General features: G+C 43.2%; 1 protein-coding gene across 1 annotated transcript in view; it reads right to left on the bottom strand.

Annotated features, from left to right (window-relative positions):
• The window catches only part of SLC2A6 (solute carrier family 2 member 6), a 133,421-nt gene extending 115,110 nt beyond the window's left edge, over positions 1–18,311 (bottom strand). The window contains exon 1 of the mRNA XM_086920953.1: positions 17,935–18,311. Coding sequence (XP_086777079.1) covers positions 17,935–18,062 — 128 coding nt within the window. The 5' untranslated portion in view covers positions 18,063–18,311. The remainder of the gene's footprint in view (positions 1–17,934) is intronic.
• Between the last annotated feature and the right edge of the window lie 2,720 nt (positions 18,312–21,031).

Genomic DNA, 21,031 nt, shown 5'->3' with positions numbered 1-21,031 from the left:
TAAAGAACAAATTTCTATGATCTATAAATCTCTTCCTAGTGATTTGATGCTGGAAGGGGCAACCCCACCTAATTCCTCAGCTATTATTAACCCCACACTCTTGGATAGTTTTACATTTGTTACTCCTGAACAAGTGTTTGTCCAGTTCAACAGAATCAAATGTGGGTCTCCAGATATTATGGCCCCAGTTCTTCTTGCCTCTGTTACTTACTTGTTCAATATGTCTTTGAACATGGAATTGCTTCCAGTAAAATGGGGAAAAAATTATGTTAGACCGTTCTTAAAAAAAACACTGCTGATCCTCCAGAGAGGACTAACTATAGACCTATATCTCTCCTTTCCTCTCTTGGAAACGTTAAGGAGACCTTAGTTAATCATCAATTCATAGCTTTTCTGGAATACCACTTTCTGTTGGATCCCTCCCAGTCAAAATGTTGGGACTCCTTTAGCACGGAAATAGAGTTAATTGATGTCTTGGGATAAATCAGACTCACCTTGGACGGCGGGGACTTAGCCATGCTTGGTTTTATTTCATTTTTCTGCCACTTTCAACACCATCTCTCATGCAAGCCTAGTTCAAAGACTGGGAGAGATTGATGTTGGGGTAAAGCATTGGGTTGACTGAAAAACTTTCTGAACGATTGAACTCATTCAGTACAACTGGATCATGGCATTAGATAAGGAGGTGCCTCAAGGCTCATCTTTGAGCCTGACCATTTTTAAATTTATGTGGCACCCCTAGCCAAAGTGATAAGATCATGTGGCATTAGTAGTGTCTCGTACACAGATGAGACTCAACTCGTCATCACTATGGTGCCAACGCTGAATATACCAAACTAAAATTCAGAGACTGTATGATTAAGATTGCCTCCTGTATGTCAGGCAACTACCTCCAAACAAACTGTAGGAAGAAAGAGGTTGTGCTTTTTGGGAAAGTCCACTCCTATCACAGACAAAGCAGTCAAAAACCTTGGTGTGAAAATCTGTCCCCACAAGAATATGTAAATTCACTCTCTGGAACATGCTTTGGCCTGATGCGTATGCTCAGGATTGCCTTTCAATGGCTACCTTTGCAGTACAGGAAATCCTTCATCCCGGCCATCATTTGTGAGTCATCTGTATTATGGAAATACTTTAATGGTTGCAATGAATAATGGTTTTCCTTTCAAGCTCCAGGATATACAGAACACAGCTGCCAGTTTGGTCTGCAACCTACCCTCCATCTCTCCTTCTGAATCTAAGTTGAGATCTTTGCACTACCTTCCTAGAAGAACGTATGTTCTTTCTAAGTTTTTATGCTTGGTCCATAAGTCCTTGCATGGAAGTGGCCCAGGCTATTTGCAATATATTCTGCAGCCTTACATCCCCACACTTAATCTCAGATCAAGTGAACAACTGTCATTACGCCCCCGGTGTATTCTCATGGCCTGGTAGGGGGGCAGCTCTTTTCTTTTTCTTTGGCTTCCCAACATTGGAACCAGCTGCCACCATATGTATTTTCCTTTGGCAATTTAGGCTTATGAAAGAAACTTTTTAAAACATGGCTTTTTAATATTTAAATATTAATTTGTTTCTGTGTGCTGCTCGAGCACCAAGAGACCCCTACGGAAATGATTGGTGTCCTTAATAAATATAAATAACATAACATAACAAAAATAAGTATTTTGCAGGTAAGTATAAAGCCTTTATTTATATATATTTTTTATTTGTACGCGTTCACCCCACCACAGCTGAAATACCATTCAGGAGTGCGGAATCCTTTGTGATAAAAGAAATTAATTTGGGCCAGTATCCGGCCCCTGTGCATTGCACCAGCTGCTGAGCGCTATATATTGAACAGGAAATCAGGTTAGCCCACACGATAGATGCAGCAGGTAAGTTTATTCCTGGCAGAAAAGACGACGCGTTTCGACCACGTCCGTGGTCTTGGTCACTTGGTCAAATGCGCAGTGTCAGTGAAAATTAAGGGAAACAGCTAGCTGAGTTGATGACCCCAGAGCGCTTCTCCATCAAATGCGCGGCATCGTTAAAGTGAGAACGATTTCCGTTGGGTAGTAGATGCAATAAGTAGCTAATTACGCGGGCATGTAAAAAGCGCTAGGGCGCTGAAATCATCCCTTCATTTTCAATGACACTGCGCATTTGAATTTAACCATCCTCTTTGGTTTGCAATGACACTAGCGCCCGAGCATTTCTCCTGTGGCATGTATCTAATGCTAACTGCCCAACAGAGTTTGCTTTCATGTAACCAACGCCTCACACTTGAGGGAATGGCGCTCTGGGGTCATCAACTCAGCTAGCCCATTCCTTCTATTTCCATTGACAATGTGCAAATGTTTTAGACGTGTTTAGTCTTCTAACTCAGTTAACCAACGGCACGCAGTTGATGTAAGACGTGCTCAGGGGTCTCCAACCCAGTTTTTTCTTAGCGACCACAATCATGTTATTGGGCCAAGCATGCTGACTCTCCCTATCACCGACTACGCGCCTTATGCCCATTATCACGATAAGCTACTCCATTATTATATGCACACATGAGAGGCTAACGCCTTTTTCTGTTTCGATTCGACTACAAGGGAGGATATGTCCCTGAACCACCCTTCTTTCGTCCCTACAGACCCTGTCTAGGATTGATTCAACCTTACATCATGAGATTCGGGACCCCGTATGCCAGTTCTTAAACTGAGTGAGTCTTTGCACCGCCTACTGCTTCCATGAGGATCACAGATTTTCCCTACCTCATGCCAATACTTAGACCATTTATGCCTATTTAGATTTCCAGGAGCCTTTGTGCGCCCAACAAGGATCGCCTATTAATCGCCCTTCCTTACACAAGTAGGTGCTATTCTGTTCACCTACCTGAACTTTCACCACAGATACTTACCATACAACCACACTGAACCCCCTTTTATTACTTTCAGGTGCTCTTATCTTGTCCTGCTGAAGACCTCAAAGTGAGGAACAATTCACCCTCCTTCTTCCAGGGGTCGAAACGTAGACCATCTACTGCATACCTACAAACTCATAGAATGAGAACAATCTAATAAACTTGTGCCTATGAGTTATGTACATATGGGAACTATTGACCTATATTAGGCTGGAAAGGTCTTCTTGTATATAATAGTAATTGTGCCCATGTCACCATACCTTTACCCTGTCCCTCACTTACCAACTCACCCCATTACCCAATACCCTGCTATTCTTCTTGTCACACTGAGAGCACTGTAAATATTAGATGTACCATAAATGTACCCAAGTTGATTCATGCCAAAAGATTAATGCTTTGATTTAATGAATGTTTTATTCATGGAAATTAAATTTCCTTCTTTTTGAATCAAATCAAAATCCTTTGTGGTGAACTGTTTTTATTTGTATAATTTATAGTAGTACGGAACTACCACGACCATTTCTTGAACGTACTGTACGACTGACCCAGGCCGGGTCGTTTGTTTGGGTTCTCCTCGTTAAAACTTAACCCTCGGTTGAAAAGCAGCGGAACCGCTCCTCTCAGCGGCGGTGCGCCTCTCGACCGGACCGGCCGAATTAGATTCAAACTCACAGTTGCCCAAGGCAAACGGCAGTGTATAGTGAGTTCACTTCATCTCTCGGGCCGGGGCTGGTTCAACAGTCGCCACCGCTGTGACCAAGACCGAAGCAGGTTGAAACATGTCTTTTTTGTTTGCCAAAATAAACTGCTAATTTGATTTACATATGAGCCTGTTGGTGAGGCTGGATTTCTTTCACTAAGTGTGAAGGATTATCATTGATATATACCATGGAAATTCAGCGGTTAGAGTTATCTCAAGAAACTATAACTGATGCCATAAGATAACTATAACTCGCTCCATCACCATGCACAGTTTTCTTCTCAATAATTTTACTATTAATTATTTCATAGAAGATGTCATCAATGATTGAATATGTGGGGTAATTAGCAGCCAATGGGTGGGGGCGCGAGTTATAGTTACTTTAGGGCAGTTCTCTTTGAAGGATGCACCACATGTATAGGCTCATGAAGTAGGGCCTGCTCGCGTTGAATGTCCCTATACATTTTTGGCAAATCATTTCTTGAGAGAAAGCCAAGCGAACCCACCTATGTAAGTAGCAGGTATAAACTTTCATTGCTGTTTGATAACCCGCATGATACAAAAAGAAGTGGAAGTACAAAAATCTTTGATTTTTTCCAAAGGAAGTACCAAAGCACTTTTAACATCCGGAGATATGAAAAATGACTGAACCGAGATCTCATCACGAACTGGTAAAATAATTTCTTGAACTAAATGAAAATGTTGGTCTAAAGATTGAGTCTGTTTTTAACACCATCCCATCTGGGAAAAACCTAAGAAAAGGATAGGAGATTACTAGGGCACTTAACTAACCAAATATTCTGGCCGATGTTATTTGGGAAGGCTAGATTTGCAAAAAAACACAAAATATCTGTTAATTCTAAAGGCTCCACGAGATGCCCTCTAGAACTGTAGCCAAATCCTATGTATGTGCTGGATTAGGAGCCACTGGCTTGCTCACTTTAAAGCTCTTCATTAACCTGGATGCCAAAGGGATTATTTGTGATATATCCCCATATGAATTCCTGAACCCCCTAATCACCATCTATTGGGACACCCCAGTAGAGGAAGCTATACCCTTTAGAAACCCATCCCTCCAGCATTCTAAGATTGACAGGTTCTGGCTCTGAGATTTGTCTCCAGAAACCATTTTTCAAAGGCTCACCAGTGCTTGACATAAGATACTAATGCTGATGATTTCCTCCATGACAAATGATTTCAGCTGCTTCCTTTGGACCCCCCTAGGTTTTGGAGGGCAAGTCTCTCAATTTACAAACCATCAGATGCAGATTGATCAACAGGCTTTCTGGCCCGACGCAAACATGGAAAATGCGCCATTTGTGTAATACAGCCCCCGGTGCCATCTATACTTCAGCCTCAGTGCAACTTTTGTCTTGCCTCAGGCTTCTAAAATATCCAAACATTTGCGAAATCCAAATTAGGAATGTTTGGTTCTCTGATACCAATGACTAACGTATTTTATTTTTATTTCTGTGAGAAGTGAGTCATGTAGTAACTTGACCTCAATGCAGGCGCAGTCATGAAGTTTGTTAGAAATTAGGAATTTTCATTTTGGACTTTATGGTAATTTAGCAGCAGCCGGTGTCTCTGTGTGGCCCATCCGCACACAATGTTTCCCAGATCCATGCGGCTCTAAATGTTCTGCAAGGACTTCCGCATTCAGAGTACAACTTTGAAGACCCAGTTCCGGATCACAGTAGAGCCTTTTGCATCAGGATAGGGCTATCACATTGGCTTTCACTACACTTCCTCTGTTAGGACAGAGGTGGCCTGCTTAAGTTTCAGTGAAGAAACCCAGTGGAAATATCTTACATGGCATCTTTTCACATCTAATTTAAGGGGAATATTTATTTTCACCCTTTTTAAAGAGGACGAAAAAGGATAGTAGAGCTTTGTTCATGTGTTGTATTCATGCTCCTCCACTATGCATAATTTGCACCATCCTTAAGTTGACAAGCATGAAAACTGGTTCGTTGTAGTAGCTGAAGCCCTCCTGTGAATTAGATTGCACTACCATTCAATCTGACCATTCTTTAATTGTATCTCTATGCACATATATGAATTAAAAACGACATGATTATGGGTGTCCATTTGCATATGAACACCAGTTAGTGTTGCTTTAAAATCCACTAGCTGTACATTTTCACGTCTCACTGACCCGACAGCGTAGGCTGTCTACTTGCCAAAGATTCTTGTGGGCTTACCAAGAATTTTCAGTTGCCTTGTTCCCCCACATTGCTCACCATTGGCTCACTTTATTGTCACTCTTATTTACTTGCATCTTATTCAATTGTTTTCAAGTTCCATTTTGTTTACTCTTTTGTGTTTGTTCCTCCCTTGGAACATGTCCTCTTTGCAATCCTATTACTTAAGTCCTTCCACTGCTCACTTTTAGGGAGCTACTTTTTCTCTTTGCTGAAGTACTCTGTGAGAAGTTGGCCTGGTATTTGCTGACCACTAGTTATAGTGGGCACCTTGTACCAGTCCAGACAACCCTTATTGATGATTTGGTTAAAGACAACCTTTATGAAAGCTATCCTTGTGGTAGCTATGGCGAGCAGCCTTCAGGCTATGTCTTGAAGGAATGTAAAGCAGCTTGTTTTACCAGTCTATAACCTCCTGAATGACTAAATGAAAGGAGAACCAGACAGGTGTTATTATAAAAATGTGTATTTATTACTAGACACTCTCTGCTATTCTTTTTTTGAGATTAGAGCACAAAGTACACAATATTAAATTACTACAACGACATTAAATAGCACAAATCACAGTGGGCTCCAGGGGGAGACCAAACCATATACTAAGAAAGTGGTATAACAACCACGACTTGACTAGACACATTGCCTGGAGCACGTAGAATCGTTGGGACCCCAAGAACCCACCCAAGGTAATGACACAGGGGACCCACGGGGGACGCGTGCAGTGTGAGAACACAGCTGCGAGCTCCGTACAACTCTAGGGGAAAGTCGCGGTAGGAATTTTAAAGTTTAAGGACACTTAGGAGAGGACTTTGAGTAAACCCTTTCAAACTTAGAAGGTTCCAAGGCCAGCGCCCATGTGAGCACAGGAGTACTTGTGTTACCTAACCCAGGGAAGCCGGGTGCATAGGTGTCAAATGGTGTCAGGAATCTTCATTGTTTTCAATGGCGTGAAGCTGCAATGCGCTGCTGCCGTGAAGATGAAAAGTGTCTGGTTGGATCCAAGCCTGGATCGGGGATTAGAAGAACCTGAAAGCAGAGGGGACAGAGTATGGGTCACTTGCCAGTGACCAGGGGTTTAGTAGACAAATGCCCACTGATGTCGGGTGCTTCAGGTGAGAAGAGGTGATGCTTGACTCTGCATCCATGGGGACCAGGAGACATCGATGATGACCAAAGTCTGCAGGCGAGCTCTCCCATGAAGGATGTCGAGTGCTGGGCGGTCAGTGTCTGGATTGAACACCAAAAAGCTTTCGAACCCCACATAGTCAGAGAAAAGATGATTTGGTGAGAATCAGCAAGGTCCTGGTGACTCCCCAGCAATGAAGGCACATCTGGAGTAACCAGGAAAGCCCACTGAAAGTTAAAGTTGACTTCACAGGGACCCACAGTCCAACGGACCAGGGATTGCGAAGGGACCTCAAGAGGAATCACTATATACTAGCCCACGGAACACTCGTGGAGTGTAGGCCGGTAATCTTCAGTGGAATCACTGCTCGTGGTCTGGACTACAAGTAGTTCAAAGCACAGTTTCAGGGGTTGCAGATGCTTCTGCAAATGGATAGGGTGCCCATGGGTTCGGCTTGCACGGTCCCCACGAGGGATAAGGGTCTCAGATTTTCTGAGCACACTAGTCAACCTCAGGGATGCTTGGAATCCCACCTTCTGTGTTGCAAAAGTCTTCGGAGTCCTCAGGAGCTTCGGAGTTGCAAACTGGTCAGATATGTCTTTGGTGTCTGCTTAGCAGGGTAGTAACTCCTTCACTAAAATGGAGATTCTTCTATCATCTAGCGCAGTGTAGATTGTTGAAGTACTTGGTTTCTGTAGCAGAGTTTCGTCCAGGTAAATCTAAAGTCCTGTAGCCAGGGGTTCCGAATTTATACCCAAGGAAGGGGTGGGGCAAACTCTGGGGACCCACATATGGTAGGGTCAGGACAGGGGGGTGGCAAATGGCTCCTGCAACCGGTTAGAGCTGGACTATGCACAGTGACACCAAATTTGCCCCCAGGGCAGACATAAAAGCACTCACAGAGTGCATCCTCCCAGCCCCAATACACTAAAGCTTGTCTGTGAGGTGGTTACACCTCCCTGTGATAGGAAACCTATTGTACAGCCTCCCCTGCTGGAGTTTCATCCAGCAACAGGAGGGTAGACACGTGTCTGTGGCTGTCAGCATCCATCTTGTGATTCCAGGGTTCTGTGAAGCTGGTACCGAGTGTACTGGTGTTGTCATATTTCTCCCTCTGGGATGGTGGAATCATACCTCCCTCACCAGTTACTGGCGTGGAGGTATTATTCAAAGGTGTTTGACACCAAACAAGACAGGTTTCTGTGCAGCCGTTTTAAAGTTAGCATTTACTGCAAGGTTATAATGCACTTAAGAGTATATGGTATGGTTGCATCACAGAACAACCCGGAGAATAGATTTCAAAGGCTGTAGAGGGGCTCTGCTCATGCATGGGCACCCTCTCACAGAAAACCCAGCAGCCTGCCTTCAGGATTGATAAGGCCTGCCATAGGGATGACTGATAGGTTTATATGTGCAGTGATAAGGTAGATATAGTGAACCTATATCTAAGTAAGGGATGCCTGCACCACCTTACACAGGTTGCAGTAGAAGACCTGTGGTGTCAATTTGAGTGGTCTCTCAGGGGTGGCATAATACATGCTGCAGCCCCTGGGAGGCCTCTGGGGTACCTATGCCCTGGGTATATAGTATGCCATATACTAGGGACTTATAAGGGTACCCCAGAATCCAATTCGGAGTATACCTAAAGTACATGCAATCAGTTTAGAGGAGAAAGTAGCTAGGCTGGGGTCCTGAATAGCAGGATCCCAGCCAGACTAAGTCGAAAACAGTGAAACATCAGTGAAAAGTGGGGGTAACTATAAGGAGCAGATCCTACTCTCCTACAAACACTGCACAACTTTGGCGAAAAGTACTGGCAAAGCAAATAGGTTGGCGAAGCAATAGGCTGTGACAAGGCTTTTACAATGGACTAAAAGTGTACACCCCCCAGCCCTATGTGGTCTTCACAGAGGTTTTAGTGTATGAGGAAATGGAATGTGTTTCGAAATTTGACTGCAGCCACATCCAACCAGTCTGTTGGTGGCTTCCTAACGTGACCTTGGTTGCAAAATCACAAATGGAAAGAAAAGAAAATGAGCAACTGGCTTCATATTTCACAATGGCTGCAGGGGCCATATAAACCAGCTCATGATTTAGGAAAATTAGAAAGCATAGTACTCAGAACACTAGATCCCATAGCCGCTGTCTTTAGCAGGTGAGGCCATGCCAGCCAGTGCTTAATTTGAGCCGGTGGTTTCCAGTGCTCGGCATCGGCACTTAATTGTCAGCACTGGCGCTTGTGACAGTCTACCACTGGCAGGCTAATTCGGAGATTACCACAAAAATGGATGTATGACGTTACAACGCATACTTTTACCATGCATGCCTTTACAACACGGTATTTACAACGAAAACCTTTACAACGCATAGTGCTTTGGGGTGCTGGATAGTGAATAGTTTAATTTACTATTCCAACTCCAGTCCCCGTGGACACTAGGGAAGGTGTTGGATAGTAAATTAAACGTATTCCCTATCCTAGAGCGCCCCCCAGAGCAATGCGTTGTAATGGTTTGCGTTGTAAAAGTTGCGTCGTAAAGGCACTGCGTTGTAAAAGTTGCGTCGTAAAGGATGTTTCCCCACAAAAATAGTCAATAATTAATTCATTATACATTAAAAATTAACATTTAAGACCTCTAAAGTCATTCTTGTAGCATTGGGGGCCTGTAGTAGTCCAAACTATCATACTTGTAGAATTGTGATGGTTAGTAGTTGTGTTGGTACTATGATAGGCAATGCTGGCAGGGGCAATGTGGGGTGCAAGCTGCAGTGGTCTCCTGAAAAGAGGCCTGGCACTTTTTCTTTTTTACAAATTAAACACTGATGCAAGCGGGTGGGAACTCAACCTTTCCATCCTGGGATTGTCTTTGTCAACTACGCTTAGATGAATACAACATTTATTACACATGCTGCATGCATTTGTTTCCTAGTCCATTCATTTATCAACTTAGCTCTTAGGTGTCCAGATCATTCCATCCTTTTTCTTTTGGAATTTTATAGCTCTACATTTATAATGTACTTGGTCAGGGGCATTAATGGGTAGATCTTCTGTTTCACCATTCCAATGTTTGCCTTTCTGTTTTAATTTAGAATTCTTTCCCTCAGTGGGTGGAATTTTTCAATAGCATTCTAGCTCTCTGCCTTGGGCCTGCATCTTTGTTCTAGAAGTCAAGTTGTGGGCCTTTAACAACTCCTGTAGCCCTTAGCAATATACTATAATATTGCAAAGTGTCAGAAGGGTAAGTGATGTGAGCACAAATTAAGGTCAGGAATGACTGACAACAGACATGAGCAGATGCTGACCTCTGCACTCACATGTACGAAGGAGGAACAGACATGGTATGAATCAGGTGGCTTAGGTTTTCTTGAGATTACAGGGTCTCCAAAGTCGAATCAAAGAAACAGTGTGATAATTTAAGAAAGAAAGATTGGTCTGCATTATGCATGTTTTCCTAAAGCCACTGGTGCGTTCAGGGGGCAGTTGTTGGGCATTATGTGCCCAGTGTTATATGTTCAGAGGACTCAGAAAATTCAAATTGTCCCAGTTAAACTGTGAGAAGCTCCTTCTATCCAGGATTTTTCTTAGAATTCTGGTACTTGTAGTTCCATCATTCCGTTATTAATGGAAGGACTTCCGGATCTGGTAAAAGAAAATTCAAACCAGGATAACATTTTCACATCTGTCATGGGACAACTTGAGCACTCAGATGTCATGATGGCCCATCCTTTATGTGTGAGTAATTGGGTCACATCAATATGATAATTACAAATCCGTTTTTTTCAAATAAGAGCAACCTACATGTTCCTTGATGTAAAGGCAAATATCTCGAAGATAGCACGGGGTGCATATCCTGTATTAATTAAATATTTCACTAAAGTTACTGATGACATCACGGTCCAGTTTTTGGCTTTTAGTTAACAATATAATGCATTCTGGAACTTGTAGTCCTGGTTCAATTAAAAAAAACATTTGGGCTAAAGTGCTAGATTTTAACTGTTGGCAGCAAGAACAACTTGACTGCATTATGCTCTGGGGCAGGGCAGCTACGCGGCAGTGACGGACAAATAATGCAGGAGGGTTAGCCAAATTACAAACTAGGAAAAGGCACTTAAGAGTCATTACTCTGCATATTCTGTGGCATTATCAGGTCATTCGTTTTACATTGTACCACAATGGTTTGCCTTATAAAATGTACATTGTCCCCGCGCACAATGCCGATTTAGAGCAATCCATGGCTGCAATGTTACCAGTTAACTAAGTGTGCGGTGTAGCACTACCCTAGAGCAGCGATTCTTATAACTTTTTATCCATTGGAGCTATATATATATATTTTTTTTTAATAGATACAACTTGAGCAGGAGATGTTGGTTTATGTGGCGTGTATGGCAAATTCATATTATACCCACTGCCGAGGGCTATACTGATTGGTAAATTCCCTGAACACGAGTTATAGGTCCAAGCAGCCGGCGAGGGCCTATAACGAGGGTGAGGGCCTTTAACAAATGGTATAGCCTGAGGCAGAAGGGCTATGAGGCTATTAAAACATTCCACCCAATAAGAGTAGACTGGTCTAAATTAGAAAAGAAAAAGCATGGAGAAAAACACTGAAATGTTTGAGCTCCTGGTTCATACCAGTCATTAAAACCTGGAGCTACTCCATTGCCTTCAATAGAGTCCTCAACATTCCAGTGTTCTAATATAGTCTCAGCCCGCTGCTGAGGTCTATACCAGTTGTTAAATGCCTTGAAACAGAGGCCTATAAAGAGGGTGAGGGCCTTTTACAACAGGTATGGCCTGAGGCTGGAGGACTATAGGGCTTTCAGAACATTCCACCCCCTGAGGGTAGATTGTTCTATATTAAAAAAAGGGAAACAAGACAAACATTAAAATGTTGGTGCACGAGAAGGCTTATACCAGCCATTATAAGGCCAGAACTACTCTGTTGTCTTGAATAGAGCTCTAAACATTCCATTGTTTTAATTATGCAGAAAATGCAGCAGATGTGCAGTCAAATTCGTAAGGTGGCCCTGATTATGCTGTGCAGACGATCCGAAATTGCCTGGCACCCAGAAGCATGTTCCACCCTTGCAAACCCCGCACATCCCGGACTCCCTGCGCCAACCCATTCTAAATGAGTCGATGCTGCTTGCATTTACTCCCTCCTCTTGTCCTCTGTGGCCTCTGAAATCTTCTGCTTAGTACTGTAACAAAGTCCTGGGTGCTAGGCCTGGAGCTGGGCTGCATACACTGCCCAGCAAAGGTGGTGCTATGTCACCCCATGTGTTATTTTTCACTTAAGACCATATGTAGACATTGGGTGCTATTTTGCTCTCTCCCTCCATGCAGCAGTCACAATAACATTACTGTTAACATTTTATCTCCAAGACTACAGATGAATTTGTTTCTGACACAGGCGCTGCTAAAATGGCAATAAACAGTTCAACCCTACGAACACGAGTGGATATTCAGGGTAATGGTTGTTTATTTGAAAGTTGTGTGTTTTTGGAGGGTGCCAGTGATCTTAAGTGGATGCAAACATCCTTTGAACAACCTCCAAACAGCGCTGACAGCAGGAAACTCCAATTGGGTGAAATGGCGAACCAGTTACTATATGCAAAAGGGTGATCAACTGCACCTCTGTGCAAAGTAACACTGACTAGCAGAAAAATATCACCACTGCATGCAGTAGACACTGCATAATCCCTCTGAGTCAAAGGAAATGCAAGCCATCCTGTAAGCAGTTTGTGTGAACCTTTTGTAAAGCCTGTGGTTACTGTCAAGGGATAAATGGCCATCGAACCGCACTTGTTTTAGCTGCTGTCACTCTGTACTTCCTCTCTGGCTTTGTCCCTGAATGAATGAATGAATTGTGTCTTATACCGCGCTAACTTAGCCCAATGGGCGTCAAGGCGCCTACATCAAATAAAGGAACTAGCCAGCTGAGCTACACTGTGATGTCTTGGGGTTTCCCAGATTGTCAAGCTGACTAATCACAAGTTCTGGACTTTCATCCTGAGTGTGTGAAAGTGATGTGTCCCACAATGCACTAACCCCACCATGGTGGTCATCACACACAACATGGAACCGCTATCCACATAGGCTCAAAGCAAAGACAGGTCCCTTTCAATCACACATGCTACACGGTTTGGCATGCTACTTGTGTGGAGGAAAAGTGCTTCAGGGTCCTACTGAGGAGGTGTTATACAAAAGCTATATCCATGGCCTCTGAATTATGCGGCAGGTTTCAGTAAATTATGTAGAACCTTTTATGATAGTATTACTTCATTATTGTGTTATTTGTACACTATTTGACACTGTCTGGGCATTGTTTTCTCCTTATTAGTATCAGTTTAACACCCTTATATAACAATAAGCAACAGAGAGGTGACCAGTCAAGCTTTGCAAACACTCTTCCACTGCACAGCAACTCCTGTTTCGGTGTTTTTAGTAACTTTTGAACCATTGCTGCAAATAATTTTCTTTTTGCTAAAATCTGCAGATTATGCAACAGATGATGGATAATGTGAAAAATTTTGCAAATCTATAATTATGCAAAAAACGCCCCGGCCGAACGATCGCATAATTCCAGTGACCCTGGCTATAACACTGTACCATACAATACAAACTGCTTACTGACTTGTTTGCGAACAGGCATGTAATTTGCAATACATCCTCTGCAGAAATATGTGGCACATTGCAAATTGCCCACTGTCAGAGGCTCACAAAATGGCCTCTCTCATGAATATTAATGAGGCAGGTCACAATTTGTGATCTACTCTGAATGCAGGGTTGATGGTCTTCATAGAACAAAAGGCTATCACTGTGTTTGCTTTACTAGCACCCCACATTTGCCAATGGGATATGGTGTCTTTTTTTTTAAAAAGGTGCCCTTTGTTTGGCTACACTAAGACTTTTAGGGATTCGCTCTGAAGCTGCCCTATATGATGCTGAAAGGGGAAGCTGTCCTAAGGGCTCAGCTTCCTCTTTGTGAATCCGTTGCCACCCACTTCGAGGCTGGTAACTGATCAATGGTTTACACCCACAATTGGTGTCACAAACTATTGATACCCTTACGGCTTGTAAACATGAGAGCAAGGCAGGACTGCACCGGGCAAAGGGTGGTTCCCTGGGAGGTTGGAAGGGTGAGGGGCCTGTTTTGTTACTGGGGGCCCTTTTAGTAGCAGTGCAGCAGTTTTGAAAGCCCCATCTTTAGTGTTCCTTGTATAACCAGTGGTATTCGGGCAACAACAAAAGTGTCAAGATGATTCTGGTGATTAATGGTTCTGCTGGCGAGAGATGAGGAGTTTTGTCTAGTGGCAGTTTTGACTTATCTAATGTAGCGCACAGGGGTAATATACCTGCTACAAAGAACATCTACCATGAAAATCACAGATGCAAAGACAACAATTGATGGACAGAATGCAGAACAGTGTCAAACATTCACCCCAGTACAGAGATCTGGGCCTAACTCTATCGGGTTTTTTTTACTCACCATGCCATTCCAGTTTGGACCCAGCCATATGCAAATCAGTCTTGACCCTGCACCCAATGGGAACAGTCCAGCCCGAACTGCCAGGCCAGGTCCTCTCTGGTGCTGGAAACTAGGGTTCGAGCCTCGAGGTCACGCCCACATCCTGTGATTCACTTAATCTCTCCGTGCCTGAATGTGTAATGTAAATACGGTGCTCATGTAAGCGCTCCAATACCTTCGGGTCGAGTTTGCGCTATATAATATATGCACACAAAAAAAAATTACATCTCCCATGGAGAGCCTCGCGTCTCTCAATCTGGCAGGCGCTAGATTCAAGGAGCTTTGCTTACAAACCGCCATGATCCAATCTAGGGCTTCTGCTTTCCTCATTATCTCCATATGTTGTGCTTTCTCCTTCAATACATATCAGTATTCTTCACAACTAGACAACACAATCTCTATCATATAACACCCCCCGCATACTTGTGAGACAAATTATTTTTGTTTTCCACTGTGCATTCAGTAGGACAATGGCTGTCATGTTGTACCTTTGTACCCACTCTTATTCATCTCATCAACAATCATCAAGTGTATAACACTACTCCCAGGTAAACATAATATTCAAACGACTCACTTACTTCAACTTTTAAGATCATCTGTAAGATATGGCGTGACCCTACCGCCAGGACATACAGCTTCTGTGTTTTGTAACTTTATACGTGCTGTACCTTCTTTGATTCCCCAACCTATGCACAGCTTGTTCCTCCTCCCAACAATGTACCCATCCTTTCCAACTGTGTATTTGCTTTGTTTGTTACTGTACGCTTCTACCCTTAAACTTTTAATAAAATACTTTGAACTCAAAAAAGAAAGTTATGTTTTTTCCCCAAGTCTTTCATTATCCTAATGTTGCCAAAAAGGGCTTGTTTGGATAGAAATATATACTTATCAGTAAAGCCAACCCTAACCACTGTGCTCCATTTTGAATCTTGAGTGTATGCTTCTCCAGAACCAGCACTTTTAAAAATGCCTTCCAGTGTGGATAATATGAATCCTAAACCTTGTAGTCCCCTATGTCTTATATAACATTGTTTGTACACTGATTTACACACGTATGATGCATTATCTCTGTATCTGTGTGTGATGTAAAGTGCTTCGAAACCCTACACCGATTTAAGAGGCGCTATAAAACAACTGAACTACATATGAAGGATGGGCTATGGACAGATGAGGGGCACTGTTGGAGGGTGGGAGTGAGGTAATCATTGAAGAGCCCCAAGAAAGATTGTTAAATCCGGGAAACAACCTTTACAACGCAACTTTTACAACGCACTACCATTACAACAAAACTTTTACAACGCAACATCCATTACAACGCATGCCATTACAACTCAACCATTACAACGCATGACACTAAAACGCATACCACTGCAACGCATGTCATTACAACGCAGTCATTACAACGCATACCATTACAACGCATAGCATTACAACACATAGTACCCTTACACTATCCAACACTTACCCTACTATTGCACCCCCTGGAGCTAAAATAGTAATTTTTACTCCTACACTATGCAACACTTACCCTACTTTTGCACCCTCCTGGAGTTAGAATAGTTATTTTTACCCCTACACTATCTAATACTTACCTTACATGCAATGTAATGTTATGCATTGTAATGGTATGCTTTGCAAAAGTAGTATGCGATGTAATGGAACGCGTTGTAAAGGTAGTTTTTAAAAATTCGTTGTAATGGCATGTGTTGTAATCGAATGCGTTGTAATGGATGTTGCGTTGTAAAAAATGCGTTGTAAAGGTGTGCATTGTAAAAGTATGCGTTGTAACATCATACATCCGTTAAATCCAGGTGCACTGTAAGGTATATAATGAAAAATATGCTGTAGGATGCAACAATTTTAGCATGTTTTTCTTGGTGCGTGGGGGGAACCCCCTAAAACTCAATTTTTGTATTGGTCAGTCTCTCTCTGCACTCACTATGTACTATATAGAGGCTGGTCGGACAAAATTTGCCAGTGCTGCTTTGGGTTCCTAGTCTGGCCCTGCATGAGACGGAATCCCTATTCCTGCCGCTTCCTATTTGCAGTTTGGAAAAGGTTGCAAAAACGCCTTTACAAGTAGGACAGATTTTACATCTCATACAAGGGTGTTAGTACTTTAAAGAAAGCCCTAATGTGGTCACAAAACTCTGTGAAATTGTGAATCACAAGGCTTGCTGTCGTAAAAGAGCTTTGTAGTTCAGGCCTTTGTTCCAAGAGTTCCCTGGAGTATTCACCCAGGTCCTGAATCAATGGCCGCACAGAAACACCTGCACCGCGCAAACACTGCAACGCATCAAGCGCCCACGTCCGAGAATGTAAATGTTGACTACCAATGGGTTGATTCACAAAAGCATTTCTGAGTACAGGAAGCACTACCATAGGACTTCACTTTCACAAACTCTTACATGGCTTTGTGAATCTGTCTAAACATCTGAAATGTTTTTTTCTAAAAGTGCAAAGCGGGCACAATCCTTTCTATGTATACTAACTGTGCATGAATATTCAGAATTTAGGCGTGTAAGAAGAGTACTTAAAAGGGTGCAACAGGAGTACTATTTTACTCCAGGATCCCTTCGTGTCTGGGTGCCATAGACATGCACATTAACAGAGACGGATCTGTTTGGGAGATTGGAATTAGCTGCGCCTTGAGTAGAGGTGCGCTGCGCGGTCACAGGCGATCTCTTTCTCCTTCTCTTCCTCTCTCCACCCAGACACGTGCAGGAGACTCCTTTAGTTTATAATTATGCAGAGTGCCCATGATGGGTGCACCTCTCTTGGCATAAACGAAACACCTGGCTCAGTTAGACTGCATGAGTAATGGCGTGTGGGGTAGGAGGGTACTATGCCTATGTACCTTCGTCCATATACCCTTGGCCAGGCGTCCCTACTCTCTAGAAACCACCTACTCTGCTGCAGGCGGAGAGATCACTTCAGATTTCTATGCTCATTCAAGTCGTGGCCTCTCGGATGATATTGGTAACAATGAAGCCGATTATGGTTTTTAGGGGTTTAATCATTTGAACAAGGCGAAATTAGCTTCTTTTGTATGATTTGTGTAACCCATGAACTAGAGGTGTGGGGTTCTCTCGTGACATGGCCTTGCTTTCACTGCCTTTTATCATTCGATACTGTTTGGTGTAGCATTCATGTGACAGCAGCATACTCCACAAAGGAAACTAAAAGACTGCGAATGGTGGCTGAGCGAGCTAACTCTCATTGCTAATATCCGCAGTGAGCTGACGGTAAGGATGCGAGACATGGAAAGCCGGGTTCATCTTCCCATCCTTCCGAGCCCAATACATTGAATACCATTCAGTAATAGTAACATCGTTATATAGGGCTCCTAGAAACGACCCAAGTGCCCCCTGTATGTAAGGGGTTGTGATTATCATCCGACAGCATACATTCTCGCGTGCACTGCATAGCACACCTCTCTTGCCCCCCCCCCCCCCCCCCCCCCCCCCCCAGCACGGCAGCCTGCCTCTTACCTGACATATCTCTTCTCGGCCTCTCGGACCTCTTTGTGGGTAAAGGTTTTGTAGTGTGCTCGCGGGGTCTCGCCCTCTAGAAGCGGCCGGGTGCTTGGCGCCTCGTCCCGCAGCAGTGGGCTGTCCATGGTCCCTCCTCAGCTGGGTGTTAGTGGACGGTGGTGCCGGCTGGTGCCCTGACAGGGAGTGTGCCGTTCACGCGGCGCTCTGGGTGTCTCTTCCTCAAGCAGGGGGAGCGGGAGGGGGTTTCCTGCTCTGTGACAGAGTGTCTGTAAAACGAGGGGCGGGGGTGTAGACTCCTGTGTGGGGAGTGCCAGGATTTTGCAATATAGGAATCTCTCCACGGGCTGCAGTGAGCAGGCAACTCGAGTCGAAAGCAAAGCACGAAAGATTGGCCTTGGGCTACATACACACCCACACACTGGTGCACGCCGAGCACGCTCATGCACGTCACATTCCAAGGCACAGATGCCCACACTCCCATTCATACACACCAACAGTCGTGCAAACTCTGTCAAACAGGTGGGCAGACATAACAGAGGCGACAGACACGGAAGTGGTTTCGTGGGGGAGGGAGGGTTGTTGTTTGGGGCGTTACACCCCCTTATTAAATGTATTTGCTGGTAAGTAGTTATGTGCAGGTGGTTTCAGTCGGGTATGGTAATTCACCAGGAATCTTTACTTAGTCACAGGCAAAAACGCACACACACTCTCTGCTTTCAAAGTATTAACAAATGTTGGTTGTTTTATTATTTGTATTTTATTTATTTATTTTATTTGTGCAATTTTATATAGCGCGAACGTTACCCGAAGGTGTCAGAGCGCTTTACATAAGATCCAGTTGAAAACATAAGGACTAACGGTTACATGCGTAAAAAATTGCAAATTTTTGCTTTACATAAGAACCAGTTGAAAACATACGGATTTAGGATTACATGTGTTACAAAAAAGGTACAAACTGAAAAAAATTGCAAATGTACAAGAGATAAATGGCCAGATGCATCAACGAAAATTGCATTCGCAAACGGTGCGAATCGCAAAATTCGGCCGTTTGCGAATGCAATTCATGTGTTTGGAATGCATCATTTTTTTCCGGTTTTCGCAAATGTAGGAATCGCTATATATTTTGCGATTCTCTAAAAAAGTCGCAAAAATTGCGATTCCTTGAAAAATTGCGAAAAAATGCAATGCATCAAAATTAGCAATTAGCGATTTTGTTGGAATTCGCTATTTGGAATTCCTAAAATAAGAAGAAGTTGAACCTGGTGCTAATTTCACTAAGTGGTATAACTGGATCTGTCAATCACTTCTACAGCATTTAAGGACCTCTCAGACCTTGACCCAGTCTTTCAAGATGGCTGCACTTTACTTTTTGGCACGCAGGCAGAGGCTGAGAGCAGCTGCAGGTTGGAGGAGAAGGCTGATAGAGGAGAGAATCTTCAGAGTGCGCATTACCTTATTGGGGCAGACTGAGGCTGAGATATATAAGAAATATAGGCTGAATGCCAATTTAATTTTAGATTTAATCCAGGAATTGGACCCAATCCTGCAGAGGCAAACACGCAGGACACAAGCCATACCTACCCATGTGCAGGTATTGTGTTCATTGCACCTCCTTGCATCTGGGTCATTTCAGGGTGTAGTGGCCATTGCTGGTGGTGTGTCCCAGAGTTCCCTTTCCAGATTTTTTAATGCCTTTCTAAATGCCATGTTACATAGAATAAGGTTTCATATCAAATTTCCAAGCACTCAGCAGGATTTAATGAAGACAAAACTGGATTTCTACAACATGGCACATTTTCCTCATGTAATTGGCTGTGTAGATGGTACACATGTCCCCATTTGTCCACCCTCAGAAAATGAATATATTTATCGCAATAGGAAATGCTTCCATTCTCTCAATATTCAAGCTGTCTGTAATGCCAAAACCATAATTACAGACCTAGTTGCTAGTTACCCAGGAAGTGCCCATGACTCATTCATATTTAGACATAGTGCCATTCATGCTAGACTGCTAGCTGGTGAATTTGGAGATGGATACCTACTAGGTAAATGATTCATTCCACTGAACAAATTTATACTTGAACTGCACACATGTATGCTTACATTACATTTACATTGCTTTCCATTGCAGGAGATAGTGCCTATGCAGTGAGGTCTTACATCTTAACTCCATACCTGAATCCAAGTACAAGGAAAGAGCAGCACTACAACCAGGCGCACATATCAACAAGGAATGTCATAGAGCGGACCTTTGGAGTGTTGAAATCACGCTTCAGGATTCTACATAAAACTGGAGGAGCATTACAGTACCAACCTGAAATTTGTTGTAAAATTGTAGCAGCATGTGCAATGCTACATAATCTAGCAACTGAAAGAGGAATAGAACTTGAAGCGGACGATGTGTTACCTCCAAATATAATTCAGCCTCCTCAACCACAACCAAGAGCACAAGGGCCAGAGGCAGCAGAGGGCAGAAGGAGAAGAGCAGACATCACACAGCATTACTTCTAAATGAGGTAAGAAATAGTCTGAAAAAGGAATTTGATTGCAAGCAATGTGAAGTTTAATTGTACATGGAGAAAAATAGCTAGTTAATTGAAACTACTTACACAGTATTTGAAACTTAATTGAGGCCTTTCAAATCAGGCATGTACAATGGAAAAGCAGTGCATCAATAACAAATTATAAACAGAAATACCCAGCAAGATGTATTGAAATGTCATTTTTTGTGCCCACGCACTCCTAATGCCTTTCCAGGACTTTTTCCAGGGTGCATGTTGGCATTTGTGCCATCATTCTGCTTCCTAACACTTCTCCGTGTGCCAGTCAAGCAATGGTCAGATGTGCCACTTTCAGCACTGTTGTTCAACTGCTCCTCCATTGGCAATTGCTTTTCAGAGGATGCCTTGGGCCTTGATTTTTCAGATGGCTCTAAGGTACCCCCCATGCCTTTTTGAATGTGTTTAAAAGTTTTCATCAGGAGTACCTGTGTTGACAGTGTTTGTTTGCAGAGGGCACGGGTACAATTTGTAAGAGAACTCAACTCCCTGTTATGGGCCTGCATGTTGTTCAGGACTTTAACCTGCCTTTTAGC

This window comes from Lissotriton vulgaris, chromosome 5 (genome assembly GCF_964263255.1).
Source record: "Lissotriton vulgaris chromosome 5, aLisVul1.2, whole genome shotgun sequence".
NCBI classification, from domain to species: domain Eukaryota; kingdom Metazoa; phylum Chordata; class Amphibia; order Caudata; family Salamandridae; genus Lissotriton; species Lissotriton vulgaris.
Note: the sequence above shows the minus strand (reverse complement) of the source record. Positions and strands in the feature narration are given on the sequence as shown.